This window comes from Ammospiza nelsoni, chromosome 3 (genome assembly GCF_027579445.1).
Source record: "Ammospiza nelsoni isolate bAmmNel1 chromosome 3, bAmmNel1.pri, whole genome shotgun sequence".
Taxonomy (NCBI): domain Eukaryota; kingdom Metazoa; phylum Chordata; class Aves; order Passeriformes; family Passerellidae; genus Ammospiza; species Ammospiza nelsoni.
This window is the reverse complement of record NC_080635.1, coordinates 88,740,625-88,757,915: the sequence shown is the minus strand read 5'-3', so window position 1 is coordinate 88,757,915 and position 17,291 is coordinate 88,740,625. Positions and strand designations below refer to the sequence as shown.

General features: G+C 39.5%; 1 protein-coding gene across 2 annotated transcripts in view; it reads right to left on the bottom strand.

Annotated features, from left to right (window-relative positions):
* The window catches only part of MLIP (muscular LMNA interacting protein), a 105,402-nt gene extending 88,418 nt beyond the window's left edge, over positions 1–16,984 (bottom strand). For both annotated transcript variants that reach the window (XM_059469517.1, XM_059469515.1), the window contains exon 1: positions 16,851–16,984. In XM_059469517.1, coding sequence (XP_059325500.1) covers positions 16,851–16,913 — 63 coding nt within the window. In that variant the 5' untranslated portion in view covers positions 16,914–16,984. The remainder of the gene's footprint in view (positions 1–16,850) is intronic.
* Between the last annotated feature and the right edge of the window lie 307 nt (positions 16,985–17,291).

Here is a 17,291-nt window from a genome sequence, read left to right as displayed (position 1 = left end):
TCCACAGTGAATGACATCCCCAAAAGCAATATTCATCTGACCAAATGCAGAGGTGTCCAGAACAGAAATCTACATCTAAGCCATGTTGTCTCTATACACAAAAGAGAGGAATTGGCACTTCTGAGATGCAGTCCATTATACTCAAAGGTAAATGTTTAATATGGGTCAGATTAATCACAGTCTCTTTTTTTTTTAAGTGATACCAAAAAAAATCAGATTATTTTCTCACTCAGATGTACATTATAGACATCTCAAAGAGGGGATATGATTCCTGTCTAAGCAACATTAGTTGGACCATTCATGCACAAGGTTCCCTGCAAATATGAGCTAGTGGGTACTTAGAACAAGACTATGACTACTATAATATTGTATAGAAAAACAAGTCTGTATAAAGCTAAGTTTCTACTACAGTGTCATGGATTCTTGGGATAAGAACAAAATTGCCATGAGGCACCACATGAATTTATCATACAAACAAGAGTGTCAGCTCACATAACACATAATTTTTATGAAACTTGCTGCATCAGGAAGTTCCAGATGCCAAAAAGAAAAACAGATCAAAACCCAAGAAAATACATCCACAGTGTACAGATCCACTCACTGACACTAAGCTCAGGGGAACAGGAAGACACAGGAATATCTATCCTTTTCACTAGGCCTTTTTTATGATAAACATGAACCTCAAGTAACAGCTGAGGACAGGACTCTGAGCTAGATGTACTGGATCTCCAATTCAGTCATCCATTCCTGTTTCCTGACCTCACACTGCCAACACTGTTCTTGCAGCAGTGAGCCAAGCACGGACCATGATAGTCCTACCTCACTCATACCATTCTTTTCCAGGATGACCAAATGCAGGTTAAGCCTCAGTTTTACACCAGGAAGCACCCAAAGCACAAACAAAAAATGCAAGCCATCACCTTATCTGCTTTCACAATATTACTTCAAAACATTTGTGCTTGGTCCAATGCCCCATTCCTGACACATTATTTCAGTAGAGATATTTACTGGTGAGGAGAGTTGGTGTTGGAGCCAAACACCTACTTGATATTATCCATTCTGTCATCAATGTGACTCACCAGCAGTGGTCTCATCTTCCATCCTTTCAAGCAAAGCTGAAAAATTGCTAAAAATAGCAGCAGAACTTGACTGCAGAGTGTTTTTCTGGGGAACTCAAATCTTAGCCTGTGACTAATGCTGCTAATTGAATTTTTACTTCCATCTTTTTTGGGGAGAACACAAACAGTAAGAGACAAGGTTGCTTTTTGCAATGTTTCTTTTTACTACATTGTCTCTTGTCCCTTATTTTCTATGACAGTGAAACACCAAACCGGGGCTCCAAACTCTCTTCTTAAACCCTGTTTTCTGAAGAATCAGACACATGGGGATTTCCAAGTATTATTTTGGAACTCAGTAGTGATCTATCATTGCAACACAAAATAAGCTCTGACATGTTTATGATAAAAAGTATTTTACATATGACATTCTTTTTCCTTCTATCCAAACATCTCATTTTCCTTCTACTTTTAAATTAGCCATCAGTCTAACTACTGTATTTCAGCAATAACTGCTGCTATGCATTAACAAATATGAACTCTTATGCCAAGCTGAAGGAGACACAGATCCCTTATATTAAATAAATCTCCTTCATGACTGAAAGAATTATGTTAGGGAAGAAAGCCTGTCATATTATGCTAATTCAATTTCTTCTGAGCACTTTTAAATCCACTCTACAGAAAAAAAAAATGAAAAATCCAAATAAACACAGGAATAATTTTGGTTTTTTGCACTAAATAACTACCATTCCCTTCATCCCATTCTGGTTCAGAGAAAAAATAATTACTATTATTTTCCAGTACACTCAATGTACATTAGTTATTTTAGAACTGTGTAGAAATAGATACACACACACACCTAGGACTATTAAATGCTGCTAAGACCAGGAAATAGATACAAGTGTTTTCAAGAAAACCCTTTAAAAAAAAAGGTTTGTGTGTGTTTGAAGGGTTCCCCTCAAATTTTACCTATGTTTATTGCAGCCAAGCCTGTACAGAGAGCCCATAATAACAGGCAGAACAGGGACTCTATCAGGATGCAAGCCAGCTGTCTGAATAAACCTGCATTCCGTGGTGGTAAGCTTTAAAAAAAATCTGTAGTGTTTGGGGCCTTGTTGCTGTTTTTTTCAATCAAATCAAAATGGTATATAATCAAAGCTGGTGGTATTTGTAAAAAAGGAGCCACATGAAGCTGAGCACTGGCAATTAACAGTGCAAGAGTTTTTCCTAAAGGGACACACAGTCAGTGCTTACATTCATCTCAGCATTAGCAGCCAGACACACAGTGCTTACAACAATAATTTTCATCGAGTTATCAAATTTTTCAACTGCAAACTCCATTCCCTATGGATAGTAAATCACAGAAGCAATCCAAACAAAATCAGTGGAGGAGTGCTGCTAATGAAATGTGTGCACAGATCCACACAAAGTCGTAGCCCTAAGTATTTATCAGAGAGAAACAGGTGCCAACCAGATGCCAAAAAAATAAATAATTTGTCAGAAATTAATAGCACTCAGTCTGTTGCTCCTGCAAGTGACAGAAGAGAACCAAAATGAAAATAAAGGAACCCAAATAGAATCTTGTAAGAGCCCACAAACAACAAGGGCAACCGCACCATCTAATTTATGTTATCTGATATTACTTCAGGCTCCCTAATGCTGAAAAAATACAAGGTTATCTGTAGACTCAAATAAAGAACCAACCATGGGACTGCAGAGCACTGCAAAGCTGTAAAAGGACAATTCTTGTTATCATGCCCAAAGCTGCTGCCAGGCTGGAGCAGAGCCTGTGAGCTGCCTCACATGCCTGGAGTGCAGCGAGCAGGAGCGCCACAAATCCTGTAAACACTTCAGAAAATACAGGAGAGCAAGAGGTCAGCCAAAGATGTGACACATTGCCTAGTGCTGTCGAGTGAGAAGGCACTGAAAGAGTAGCAGCAAAGGAGGATTGTCTGCAATGCTGGAGAGATATTAACCATAGAAATAATAATAGCAAAATAAATCAAGAAAAGAGCTGAAGCATTCTCACTTTAAGATATGATGCAAGCTATCACTCCCAGCTTCCTGAGCAGAAATATGCCTTCTAGTTATACAGCAGTTGCAGGATATAAAATCTTCTGTATACCTATCTACATCTATTTCTATAGATCAGCACAAAAACAATTGGTTAAGACTGAGTTACAAGTGCAGTCGAGTGCTTTATATGAAGTGCTGGAGGGAAAGGAGGAAAGTCTTCATTACAGCTCAGCAGGGCTGAGGTATGGAAATCAATGGCAAAACATGTTTGTACAGAAGGAAAAGAGGGTTTTTCCCTAGTATCAGCATCAACCCATGTGGAAAACTGTGCTGATGAAGCCAGCAAGAAAAATGCAACAAGGGTTTAGTATCCTTACTGAAATCCTTTATCCTGTAACATGTGAAAAAATACAACTAAACTTTTTCATGGAAGAGGCTTCTAAGTATCTAGTGGGGAATTAACAGATGTTGGGAGAATCCCTTTACAAATTCAAAGGGTTGCTATAAACACATCAGCAGAGGGAGTTTCTGCTGTTGAGCCATAACTTAGAAGATATTTACAGGTGTTGTCCCAGGTAATCTGTGCATTCTACACAGTTATTCACCAAAAGTGTGAGGAAACTTAATAGTAGGTACAAATGATGGAATTATTACATTGACAAATAAAATAAAGCTAGTCACACATCAATTATTAAAAGATAAGCTTGCTGAAAATTCAGCCCAACGCATCCCCTATTTTTTTTTCTCCATCTCTATTCCCACATTTCGTGAACCTCTTTCATTCACACATATCTATTTAATTTTCACTCTCACCATCTTGTAGGCTTTTTTAACTTCATTTTTTAAAAGTAATTACCTTTTTTCCCTTTTCTTTCGATTCTCCCATTTCAGGGAGAATTACTTTTATTACTTTTTTTCCACCTTCTTTTAATAATTTTTGGGACTCCCTGCCTCTCCTGTCTTATTATCAGCTTTCTTCTCAAGCTTTGTTGAATTGGTGTGTATTACAACCATGTCTATGGGGTGCAGTACTAAAAAGGTTTGTGGTGCATGCCACATTTTGCCACAGCACCAGTGAGTGCAGAGAGCCCCCCAGATTCACCCCACTTCTTCCTTCACCAGTACTTTTCCCTGCAGCACTGATTTTACTGGCATATGCAGCAAAGAGTAAAGTGCTTTTTTTAAGCCCCATTGCTTCAGGAAACAATGAAGTGCTGAAGCTCCCCACCAAAACAAATCTAGCAACTCAAAATAGCACTTATGCTTCTCTCAGGTTCAACTTTTCAGCCCCTACTCCTCCTCCATTCAGTGCTCATGCCTCTTCCACACCTGTAAACTCACATGTGCCTAAATATGGGGATAAAGCATCCTCAGGCACCCAGGCTACCAGTGCTGCTTATCCAGAGCTGTCACTGCCTTGGCTCAGCTCAGCGTCCACCTGGGTGCTCATCTCACACCAAATCCACACTGGGGTTCGTTACTCAGGTGCCCCAGACCACATCTCCTGACAGGCAGCAGCAATGCTCAGGAAAATCCACATTACAAAACCCAGCACCAGAGGCATTTCTGACAGGGGAATGCTGCTGCTCAGCTGGGGGAGGACAGGCAGGGATGACACACCACAATAACAGCCAAAAATGCGAAATTAGGAGGTGATAACATAATAAAACAAATTTGAAAAGTAACTGGCTGGTGCAAATAAACTTCACTGAGATATAATTCATTGATCTGCATCTATTTTAAAAGTTTAAAAATGCCTGTCAATTTCTTTGTTGGTTAATGGTCCCAAACAGCTCGAGTACTTGCCATTCCACATAATACCTAGCCAGTCACTTCAGTGGAATTCTAAATAACTGATTTCAGCACAGAGCTAATAGACATAAATGTACTTTCTGATTATTTTTCTGTCAGATATGTTCATTCCTCTGAAATGAAAGTAACAGCACAGAAAACATTTTAAACTAATTATATCATTATGGTTTTAAAACTTCATTAAAACTGCTTTATAACATGCCTCATTTTCTAGCACAAAAACATTTTAAATTATAGAAATAACTTTCTTTTCATGAAATCTACATATTTTTAATTACACATATTTAATTAGAGAACCATTTGTTGAATTCAAGAATATAACAGTTTGGGATGTTTATTCATGCATCAGATGGGAAGAAATAAGTTGGTCATAGTCTTCTGAAGATTGCTTCAAGATCACTTGAATTTATGCCTTTTCTACATATTCAATAGCAGCTTAAAGCAAACATCTTAACTAGAAAGACATTTGCAAAGAACTCATATGAAGAATTTAGTATATAAGTGTTCTGCAGATGAGTAGTCATTGGCAACTCCTAACCTTGAGCTAAAAGGCCCTGATGTAGATGATTCATGGGTGAAATTGCAACATGCATCACAGAAAATCACAATGTTAGTAATGCTAATGATGATGCAAATATTATTAATATTTATGCAATGATTTTGATTCTCCACTGGTTTCCAAAGCAATCATTTGGAATTCAAATATTATCTGATTCCTTTTATGTTCACTAAGCTGCAGTACTCAAATCCCTCTCACAATTTCCTCCACTTCCCAGATGAAAAAAAGAATACTTGGCAGGGTACTTCCCAGAATGGCCTGATTCTCTCAGAGCAGGCACAGTCACACTCTGAACAAGTTCTGGTCTCTTCTTTTGAGAGGCAAAGCTGGTGCACTGAACTCAGAAACATCCAATAATGCTAAAAATACCTTTGCATTCTGCTTCAAAAGTGAAAGCTGGTTTTACAAAACAGCTTATCAACTCCCTTCACACTTTATGCTGCAAATTCTGTCCCACACCTGCAAATACAAAAGCACTGCTCTTCATTGTTTGGCATCTGTTCTACTGCAGGGCAGTGTTTCATGCATGCTACAGATCATCACTTTACATAACATGTAGTCTATCTGCAAGACATACACAAGTAAGTGACAACAGATTTACTTGAAAATCATCATCTGCTCACTCACACATTGATTGAAAGTGGCTATCTGCTTTTATATAAACAAATTTATTTTATATATAATAGTTTTTATGTCCATGACTAGCCCTCTAAATCATTTACATGTGATTAAAATTTGATAAATTCTTGGACTCCACATGTAAGCTGCTGGATATCGTTTAGAATTGTACCCTCTCACAGACATCAAAAAGAGGGTAGCTACAATATAAGACAATCACAAAGGAAGACAAACAACTATGAAACCAAATCACTGCCACCCTGAGACAGCTCAGTGAGATAACTACTGTAACTATTTATGTTTTACACAAAAGCCATTCTTTCAAATAGAATTCTATTCTTGGAACAAATTGTTCTTGTTTAAGAAATCTGAAAAAAAGGCAACTATCTCCTGCATTAACGAAGGAACATCTAAACCTGTAAGATCTTGCATGAGAAATAGTAATAAAAACAGAACAAAAGAACATTAATTAGAAAATTCTAATTAATATACCATTTCACAGACAAATAATATTTTACTGGAAATCGACAATACACAGTAAATATAACAGTATATAAGTACTTCTGTTCTTAATAGAGTTTCCTATCAAGAAACTCCAGCATAGGAACAGCAAAGAGATTCCTTTAGAATACTGGGGTCAATTATTATTTCAAATAATTTGAATTTGGAGGAATATGTAATCACATAGAAATTGCTACACCAGAAGATATTCTGAAAATCAGCATGTATCAAAGCATATCCTATTTCTGCAAAGGCTTATCTCAATCTCACACCCCTCCCAAGACATACACTGCCCAGAGCACCATGAAAATTATTTCCATACTTTTACATGACACTCCTATCTGCAGTACTTGAGCACTTCATAGAGGCAGTACTTCTAGAAGTCATGCAGTCTGATCATTAGCACTTCTTAAAAATGACAAATGACTAATATCTACAAATTTAGCTGATTTTAAGAAACTGGTTTAAATTGTCCCCCCACACACACTTCTGCCAGGGGATAATTTCTGAGAGCACTTTTCAGTATGCAGAACCATTTTCTGGACACATCCCTTTGATTGTCATTATGTGGAAGGGTGAAAATTACAACTTTCCCTTTCTTTAGACACCTCAACCATTTGACTTAGATTTTCTACATATCTCAAGAAGCACGTTCTGAAAACATGCAAAAAATATTCAATTGGAAAGAGAAGGATCAAATACTAGGTTTTATTTTACAGCATTTTAATTACAATACCACTGTGGGTAACTACTCTCTTTCAGATCCCATTGTATCCTGATGTAGCTGGTCATGGTGATTCCTAAGCAAAATCACCACTGGAGAACAAAGAAATAGCCTGTAATCCTGTTATAGACACTTTTATCATAACACTTATGAATAAAACAAAGCAAATAAAACAAAGTGAAAATTAAATTTGCTCTGATAATCAATTTTCCCAAACTTTAAAGGGCTCTGGAGCCTCTGAAAACCCCAGGCAATCCATCACAGGATGCAGCACTGTGCCACCACAAGTCATTGGCAAGGTTGGAGGTGCATAGCCCTGACTTCTTCTTTTAAGACTTAGAAACTGGGAAGGAGCTGAAAACCATTACATGAATCATTTATCATTATAATCCTTCAGCACATACACTTTATTTCTCAGAAAAAGACATTGTAAACTAGAATATATTGTTATGAAGAATAAAATGAAATGAAAAAAAGGAAATCTTTCTTGTTAGATTTAGCTACTTCTCTCCCAAATAAAAAAAAAAAACCTGACACTTTCTTTGGATTTTTAAAAATATGTAAATATCAGTGTCAATTCACCTAAAAGATTGTTAATGAGATTTAAGCTGTAAGGAAAGCTGATGTATTTTTAACTGAGATTTGTTCTGTCACATTAGTGAAAATTATCTATTACAGAAAAGTAGAGAGAAAGACAAATCATGCCCTTTCCTCTGCTGGAATTTCAAATACAGATACTTTGCATTTTGCTTTTGTTGTTTCAGACTTAAAGAACTGAGAGGAGCTTTGCTAAGAATTACTCTTTGTTTGATTATCACTTAACAAAGTTGATGTTTCAGGTTTGATCTGGATTTGTTTCAAAGTGTATTTACTAAAAAAGTATATTAAACCATTTAATTCTTGCCTAAGGCTGAAAAATCTAATGATGTTTTTCAAACATTCTTTTTATCATCACCAACAGGTGTATTTCCAAGGAGTAAAATGGTGATAAATGTACTGTCAGTACCATTTTATGAGATGCATGGAGTTTCTATAAAAACAATTTAAAATCTATTCAACAGGGGAACAACTTTTGATGGCTCTTCCCTGAATCTTCAGTTTTAAATGTTTAAAGCAAATCCATTGGTTCATTTCACATCATTTGAAAACATAACATTTATAAAACACTATAATTTTCCTATGTTTGGTTTCCAAATGTTCTTCAAGAACAAGAAATATGAAACAGCAAAGAGAGAATGGCAATGATTCGCTTTTTGTCTCATAGAAAAAAATGTGAAATTGCTTTGGGGTTTTCTGTCAGTTCTGGGGTATGAATACATTCATTTGTGTACAATTCAAGACAGGAAAAGCTTCAACCAGTTACTTTCTACTTTTGAGAACCCTGAACAAATTAAAAGTGGTTGAGCTAAATTAATTTTTCACTGACATTCAGCAAATTTGCTTTTATCCTTTTTCCTCAAGAATGGATCTTTGTTACCAGGAAGGTACTAATATAGCAAAATTTCCATCAGAAATTATTTTGCAATATGTACTACAGGTCACCATCAGTTCTTTCAAAAAAGGTAACAGCTAACTCTCAAAAATGAAGTATTAAATGCACAGAGGTTTCCTGCAGGACCTTCATGTTCAGTCAAGAGCTGAAGCTCTGCTCCCTTGGCACAGAGAACTTAGGGGTTAGGGTAGGGCTTCCCTCTGAAGGAGCAGCAACAGGAAGGAAAGGTTTTGGGTGGCCCTAGAAACTAAGGAGCAGCAGGCATGGCTGCATTTTCCATCCTGTCAGGAAGTGGCAGGTACTCACCAGTGCCTCATCATCCGTCTGGAGCAAACTCATTCCACACAGTTTGTGTTTCTTCAGCCTGCCTTTGCTAACCTCAGTGCAGCAGACCACATGCTTAACAAGTGAAATATAGGCTACCCTCCAGCTTCTCCTCGTCCACTGGAATCTTCTTCTCAAGGAGATATGAAAATAAGCAACCATCACTTAAAGGGAGGCTTGATGCCTCACTTAATGGGACTGGAGAAGCAGCCCAGACTGAGGTAGGGCAGCACTTTTGTGGGATAAATGTCCTTGGTCTGGTTTCGGGAGATAAGCAAACACAGCACAGCACAAGTACTGGAATGAGGTCTAGAAGCAGGAATGGGCTGCCAACAGAAGGCCAACCCAGGAGAGGGGACCAAGACCACCAAGGACTCCCAATGCCCTCCAACCTGTTTCCAGAAGGATCTACAAGAATGAACTGCATATGGCAACTAATTTGCACAGAAAGGGAGACAGCTCCAGAACAGGCAAAAAGTACCAATAAAAACATAGCCCCACAAAACCTAGGCACACATGTGACCCAGGACCCTGGGCACCCATCAGCAGGATTGATGCTGGAGCCAGGACTGGCGATATTTCTTTCTTCTTTCTCCCTCGCTTTATTCTCTCCTTCCTCTTTCACCCTACTCCTTATTCAAAATCCACTGCACTGTGTTTATATCATAAGGGACTAACGCTCCAGTTTGCCCTGCCATGTGTATAATTTACTAATAAAACTTTGCAAATTTTTGTAGACCCTCTGACTTTTGTCGTTCCTTTTTGACCACAGGCACCTATGAATCCTGGGTGCCCCCTCCCCTTAGGGAGGAATGTGGGACACCACATGCATGTTGTCCTCCAAGCCCAGCTTCATTAACATCTGCCTTCTTTATCCCTTTCATTAACCACTCCTCTCTTTTTATTCTGTACATTATCAAGTGGTTTGTGCTGGTTTCAGCTGGGATACAGGTCTTAGTAACACACTGATGCTTCAGTGTTTCCTAACTGGGGTTTACTCTAAATCAAGGACTTCTCACTTTCCCTTGCTTGCCAGGGAGCAGGTACACGAGAGCTGACCTGAACCAGGCAAAGCTATGAGCCATGTCATGGAACACCATGCCCAGTATATGAACTGGGAGGAGCTGATCAGGTGAAACTGATTGCTGGTCAGATACAGGCTGAGCATTGGTCAGCAGCTGATGAGCAATTGTATTGTGTATAAAAGCTTTGTTAGCTTTTATTCCTCTCTATTTCTCTGTTTCATTATTGTCATTATAATTACAATTATTGTTTCATTTTGTTTCAATTACTAAACTTGTTAAACAGATAAAACTTATTAAATAGATAAAAACTGGTTTTATCTCAGCCCACAAGTTCTACAGTTTTTTTATTCTCCTCTACAATGTGGGGTGGGAAAGGGGCAGGAGGGTGCAACTGTGTGGTACTTAATTGCTGTCTGGGGTTAAACCACAAAAATCTCTATTTTCAGGAAGTCATACAAAAGCAAAAGATTTAATGCTGCCACTCTATTATTGAGTGCTTTCAGAATTCAAAGAGTGAATTGAAAACATTAGGCTTAAAATGTTGGAATGAGGATGCCTTAATGACAAGCCCAGTCTCATTGTGTATCCATACTAAACGTGTGAGAAGATTTGCAGATGGGAAAAGCTATAAGCATGTTTCATGATAAATGCTGTAGTATAGTTCAAAATTAAATAATTGTTTGGAAGAGACCTCCAAAAATTATCCACTCCAGCATATGGATTCAACTTCAGACTACTGCCAAAGCAAGGCCATGATTTCATATGGTTAAGTCCTGAAAACTTTCCAGAGTGGATAGTCCAAAAATTCCCTGGTTGTTCCAGTGCTGCACTATACCTCAAATGAAGGAGCTTTTCCTAGAATTCATTCTGAATTTCAGTGTGAGCAGCAACAGTGAACATCTTCACAAGTATCACCCATAACTCAGATGTTCCCAAGGACAATCTTTGTAAAAAATTGTTTTTTTCTAAATAACAGTCTCCATAGCCAAACTTATTTCTGGAAATGGTCTCTCACTTATTATAACACTCAGGTTATACCTGAGTATCACTCAGGGAAGTCTCAAAAAATGCCACAGAAAAATATTTCTATTTAACTGATTTCTAGAGAGTTTCATGTCTAGAACTGTTTCCCAGAACTGCTTTAATTACTCAACACAGGCTGTCTCTCCATATTAACACTCTGAGGCATTTGCTATGAGGCATTTTCTTGCTGCCTCATCCAAAATTCAATCACTTGAATTGTCCTGCGTGACTTTGTGGCAGCAATTGATGCAACTGTTACAGGGGTTCTTATCTTTCCTCACCCCAAAACATTAAAATAGGCAATTGCTACTTGTTCATGAAAAGCCTCTTTTACCACAACATTCAAGACCCTACAGGAATCTGTTGCACTACTCTTCTGAACCCCCGTGTGATATTGTATGGTATTGTTTCACATAACCTCCAACCAAAAATGCACTGATGACACCCTTCCCAGATATCTCTTTTCCCACTGATACAACCAAAGCCTGCCTCAAATGCTCCCAGCAGTGCCTCTGTAAGACTGGCATCAGCCTAAAGAAAAGGCAGCTCTTGCCTCATGGCATTTCTGTTCTGTGACAGGATTTGAAAGAAGGGCAGACCAAGATTCGTCGCTTCCCACTTTCTTTTGTCCTGTTTAATGTCACATCAACAGTGCTAAAAATATGCTGCTACGTGCAGGCTCCAATTAATTCCCTCCTCCTCCTCCTTCTGGGTGATCGCTTGCTGAAGTAACACAGGCAGGAATGCAGCTCTAGGTATGCAGGAGGAAATGCTGCTCTGGCTGGAGCTCTGCCTTGCTCACTTTCCTACACCTGTACAGCAAGATGCAATTGCCACCATGTTAGGATCTTACTGCTGTAGCAACTGCAAAGCCTCAGTCCTGATCTACAAAGCTCTGGGTTATTTGAAAATTGCTGTTCTGAAGCAACCCTTTTTGCCAGAGCTGCTGTAATTCAGGACAAAGTAGCACAAAACATCTTAAGTGTGTCAACTCACCCACCTGAATTCAGCTGCACGACAAAATCTCCCAGAGAGGGTCACACACACCCTCCACAGCAAGAACTAAAACCTTCCTCTTAGAGAAACAGGAATAATTTAAATATGTTTTCATATAAAGCCTTCTCTGACCCTATACTTTTGTGTTTATTTAATTTTATGTCATGAAATGAGCATGATACTCCAACTTCAGCACCGAATTATCAAACTACCCTTTGCTCCTCAGCCATGGAGATTTCTGCTGTGCCAAAGAAGATCCCATTGCCCAGGTGGGACAAACACTCACTCTTCCCTCAGCTCCTCCTCCCTCCTTGTGGCGTCCCACGGAGCCTTAGCACGCCTCTGGCCACAGCACACCGGCCTGCTGCACACCCAGGGAGCGCGGCAGAGACTGCCCATGGGGCCTGCTCCTGGAAAATAAGTGACTCCAGCAGCCCAGGAGCAGTGCTGCCATCCCTGACCCCAGGAGTGCTGCCATCCCTGACCCTGGGAGCAGTGCTGCCATCCCTGACCCCAGGAGTGCTGCCATCCCTGACCCCAGCAGCCCAGGAGGAGTGCTGCCATCCCTGACCCCAGCCCTCATGGCACTGAGGGTGACCTGGCAGAAGGGTTTCTTTCCAGGGAGGCACTGCTGTACCCAGCGCTTCCTGCCCTGCCAATCCCATCAGCCTCCACCCAGCTCCCTTATCTGCTGCTTTTCAAACAACCCTTCCCATCTCATACTCGCTTCTCACCTGGTTTACAGTCGTTAAATCAACAACAAAACCTGCAAGCAGGACCTGCCATCACCTCATTAGTCACTATCCTCATTCTGCCTGGGCTCCCTGAGGCAGCACCCTTCAGGAAACAGGCTGCCTTCTTCAAGGAATCTCTACTTCCCACTCCTGCCATGGAGAAGGCCTGATATTGACACGACTCTGATGTTGCTACCAGAGTACGAAGATGAACCATTGCTTCACTTGCACGGGTTTGATCCAAAGGGCCCTGCTCCGTAAAGCTGTATGCACATACTGTTTGTGAAAAGCAAAGCTAATTCTCTGAATGAAGTCCTGCAACTCTATCATTCAAAACCTAACCTTTTAAGGAGTGCATGGCATCCTTTCTGATTCACATATCCATTTGGTTGATCTATTTTCTCCATAGAACTGTTCTTTGTTGCTACTCCATGTAAGAAGAAAGTAAAGAAAAACCCTTAAAATGCAAACTAAAGTACAAAGACTAAATGTTCCCCGTTAAATATACCAATGTAAACATTTTAAATGCAATAGTGCTGTTTTTCATGGGGAGAGAAGAGATCAAATAGGAAAGAGACAAGTGTTAAATATAATTAAAATATATTCAAATAAGGCAATATGCATTAAAGGATGAGGACTTCAGAATGAAAACAGAGTATTTTGAGGTGAGCCATTGTTTCAGTAGGGAAACTTTGGAATTATTGGGTCCTTCTGAGCTATCAAAGCTCTGAAAAGGGCACATATGTCCATCTACTTAGTCCAATCTATTTTATAGTGAGTCATTCTATTTTCCCTTCACAAAATGGGCCCTCCATTATCTTCCATTCTCACAGTCAGCTCCACACAAAGACTCTTAGACTCTCTCATCCTGGCTGCTGAGTCTTCCTCCAGGAAGAAAGGATAAGAATTCTTTAACAATAAATTTCACAAATATTATGTGAAATAGCCTGAAGTGGTAGAGAATTTTATAGTATTTATCTCATGCACAGTGAGCAGTGAATGTAAAGGTACAATACCACTTCATAAAACTGTCTGTGAGGCTGTCTTCTGTGTTAGACTCTGAGCATGAACTGGTCTCTGATTGACATGCTACAATCAGAGTATTTTCAAGATGACATAGACTTTGTTCTTTTGAAAATAGCTAGAAAATATTTGTAACAAGGCATACAAACCCAAGATTGGTCTTACACACACAAATATATACAGGTCATAGAACTACCACATTACAGAAATAAGAGATGTGGTGGGATAGCTCACACGGCTATAGTGCTGCAAGAGACACAGGCTCTTCAGAAAGACAGGGAAAAGAAGACAATCTCTGTGTGAAGCAGCAGCTAAAATGTGGAGAACGTTTGTACAGCTTGAACAACAGGGCTGGGTGAGTGCTTGTGGGTCAGGACCAGAGGAGAGGTCAGTGAGGGTGGCATCACAGTGGGACTGGGCTCCAGACAGCATGGAAGGGGTGAGGAAGTGGAGAGCGCTCCTCACAACAATTTCTTTAAACAACAAAGTATCTTTAAACAAGAAGGTATCTGGACTGCATAGCCGGTTTGTTTGGGTTTTTTCACATGAGACTTAAGCTTTTGTGACACCTGCAGAGAACAAAATGGCACTATGGCACCTCACAAGCAATGCAGACAATTTCTACAGGGCATCAAGGACTGCTACTTGATGTGGGCACAGGATGGGCCAAGCAGTGTCACACCCAGCTGGATCTGTTATTCACAAACCAGGAAGAAATGGCTGTGGATGTGTACACTCAGTGGCAGGCTGGGCTGTAGTGACTGTGAAATAGTGAGGCCAAGACCTTGTGGGGAACTGAGGAAGACAAGTACCAAAACACACACCCTGGGCTTTAGGAAAACTGACTTCAGCCTATCCAGGAGACAGATGGTAAGCAGGATACTGTAGAAGGCAGCTTGGAAACACAGGGAATTTGGGAAAGCTATCATGTCCTTGAAAACAACCTCTCACACATGCAAGGCTGTTCATGATTCAGGAATACAAGCAGACTTATCAGGACACCAGTGTGGCAAAAGAGAGAGTTTGCAACAGAGGTGAAGTGCAAAAAGGCAGCACAGGAGTTGGAAGCAGAGCATGGAACAGTGTATGCATTTGCTCTACTGAAGTTAAATATGTGAACAGACATCCACCAAAGGATGTACAAATAGTATCTGTACCACAGATTGACACTGCTCCCATGCAGTCAGTTGACCTGACCAGCATGTAACTAAGAGTAAAGAGCAGAATCAATAAAAATCCAGGAGATGCAAAACTAGGGAAAAAATGTGGGGGCAAAAGGAAATCAATCTAGCAAACAGAAAGAAAGGCATTGAGACTGAACAGGCAGAGGCAGTTTGAGGTGGGAAGTAGAGGAGGCTGGGGCTCAGCTGGAAGGGGACAGGGAAGAAGGGGCTGGGAGGACAGAGCAGAAGCATTCCTCCAGTGTCAACAGCGTGCTGTGAAACCCCCTGAGCCAAGGCAGCTCTATCCCCTCACTGAGCACCCACAGGAGCGTGACCTGCCACTGCTCAGGGACACTCTCAGCTCAACGTGTTGGGAGGATTGAGTCTGGAAATTACTGAACAGAGTGTGACCTGACATGGGCGTGAGCACAGCTCCCATCAGCGGGGGCCCTGCTTGCTCCAGTTTGCTCTTCTTAAAATTAGTAAATGATGCACACAAAGAAGGTCAACAGCAGATCATTAGTGTTCCAAATGAAGCACTCTGCATTCTGGAAAAGCCTTACTTAAGGTTGGCCGCTCAATTCTTTGTGCATGAGAATATGGTCTGCAATTAGATAACCATACAGGCTGATTAAATTGCTATATATTTTCTCTTTGCATGAGCTAGAACAAAATGTCAAAGGTTTCCTTCAAAACCTTCCTTAAAGATCAAGTGGATTTTATACTTGTTTTTAATTCTGATGTTTTCCTTATATTTAATATATCAGCCACAAATTGAAAATTCGGCCACTGTCTAAAGAATTAATTCATGGATTAATGACAAAATGAACAATTAAAACAATAAATAATATTCCCATTAGAACTTAAGCAATGAAGCTTTAGCAATGCTCTTTCAGATGTTACTCTTTAGATAAATAGTGTTTTTTTAAAGAAAAGGTACTATAAGACCAGGTCATTACTTTCAGTTTTAGTGCTTTCCTTATTTCCTGCCTTATTTCCTTATTTCCTAATGCACTTCCCTTGGTGAAGTGGTATTGAAAACTGTTAACTAACACACAAGCTTGCCAAAACTAATTTAACTGAGGCTGGTAGAGGCCAACATTGTGATTAAACAGGAGTAAAAGTTGGCCCACTAAGAAACCAAATCAATGCAATACCACCATTTAAGTGCTAAAAAATTCAGTGCTAATTTGTTTCTTAGCAAGAGTGATGACCACTTTTCTTCAAAGCTTTGCAAAGCCAAGAATAAACTGCCCTTTTTGTGATATCAAGGAAAAAACTCATTAATGCAGGGCAAATTACAAATTGCATTGCAAGCCTCAGCTAATTAGGAATAAGCTGTGTTTTGACTGTTTTCACTTTCTCTTAATAATTTGTTTTGGTCACACCTTTTTTCAGTAAGTTTCAGATTCAGTCCAGACACAAGAAATTTCTTCTGCCATTTACTGATCTAAAGTTATGGAACATAATGTGCAAAGATATAGTCCCTTAAGAAAAATACAAGAAAACCACTGACATTAGCTATCAGTTTGGGTTATGATAACAAAGTTTAACCAGATTTCAGTTTTGGCATGCACACAAAATGAATTCACAAATTTCCATAATATCCACAGAAATGCACGGTCATAATTAATTTAATATACATGAATGAAGTTTTAATCTTCAAGGTCAGTGGTTAAAGAAAGCCAGGAAATACTCCTATATAGTACTAGGGATTATTTCTTTTCCTGCTAATAAACAGATTTTTAAAAATTTAAAATATCAACATTTCTCAACATATCTTACCATTTGCTTTTCCTCTAAAGCTTCTCTTCCTGAGGCTTTGGTTTCATGTTTTCCTAACTCCATTTCCCAGAGGAATAAAACCACCTAATAGCCTGAGCAGAAGTGATTCAACCTGACTACATGTTAGATATCCCTGCACTTTTGGAGTCAGGACAGAAAAGTATCAGGAGTACCGTGGTGATTTCTGGTCAGCGTGTGTTTCCATTTATAGCTATCAAAAATCCACAAATAGAAGTGTGGAGAGAGGGCAGACAGCTGCCTCTGATAACAATAAACATTGGGCTGGTATCACAGTAGATTGTTCAGGATGGATTTTAGTTACCAGCCCCATTCACTCTCTCCTTTTTCCTCTCTATCCCAAAAGCTCATACCAAAAAAGTCCATGAAAATTAATAGCTATATGTCTCAGTAGCACTGAGTTCACAGAGATTATTAAGCAAG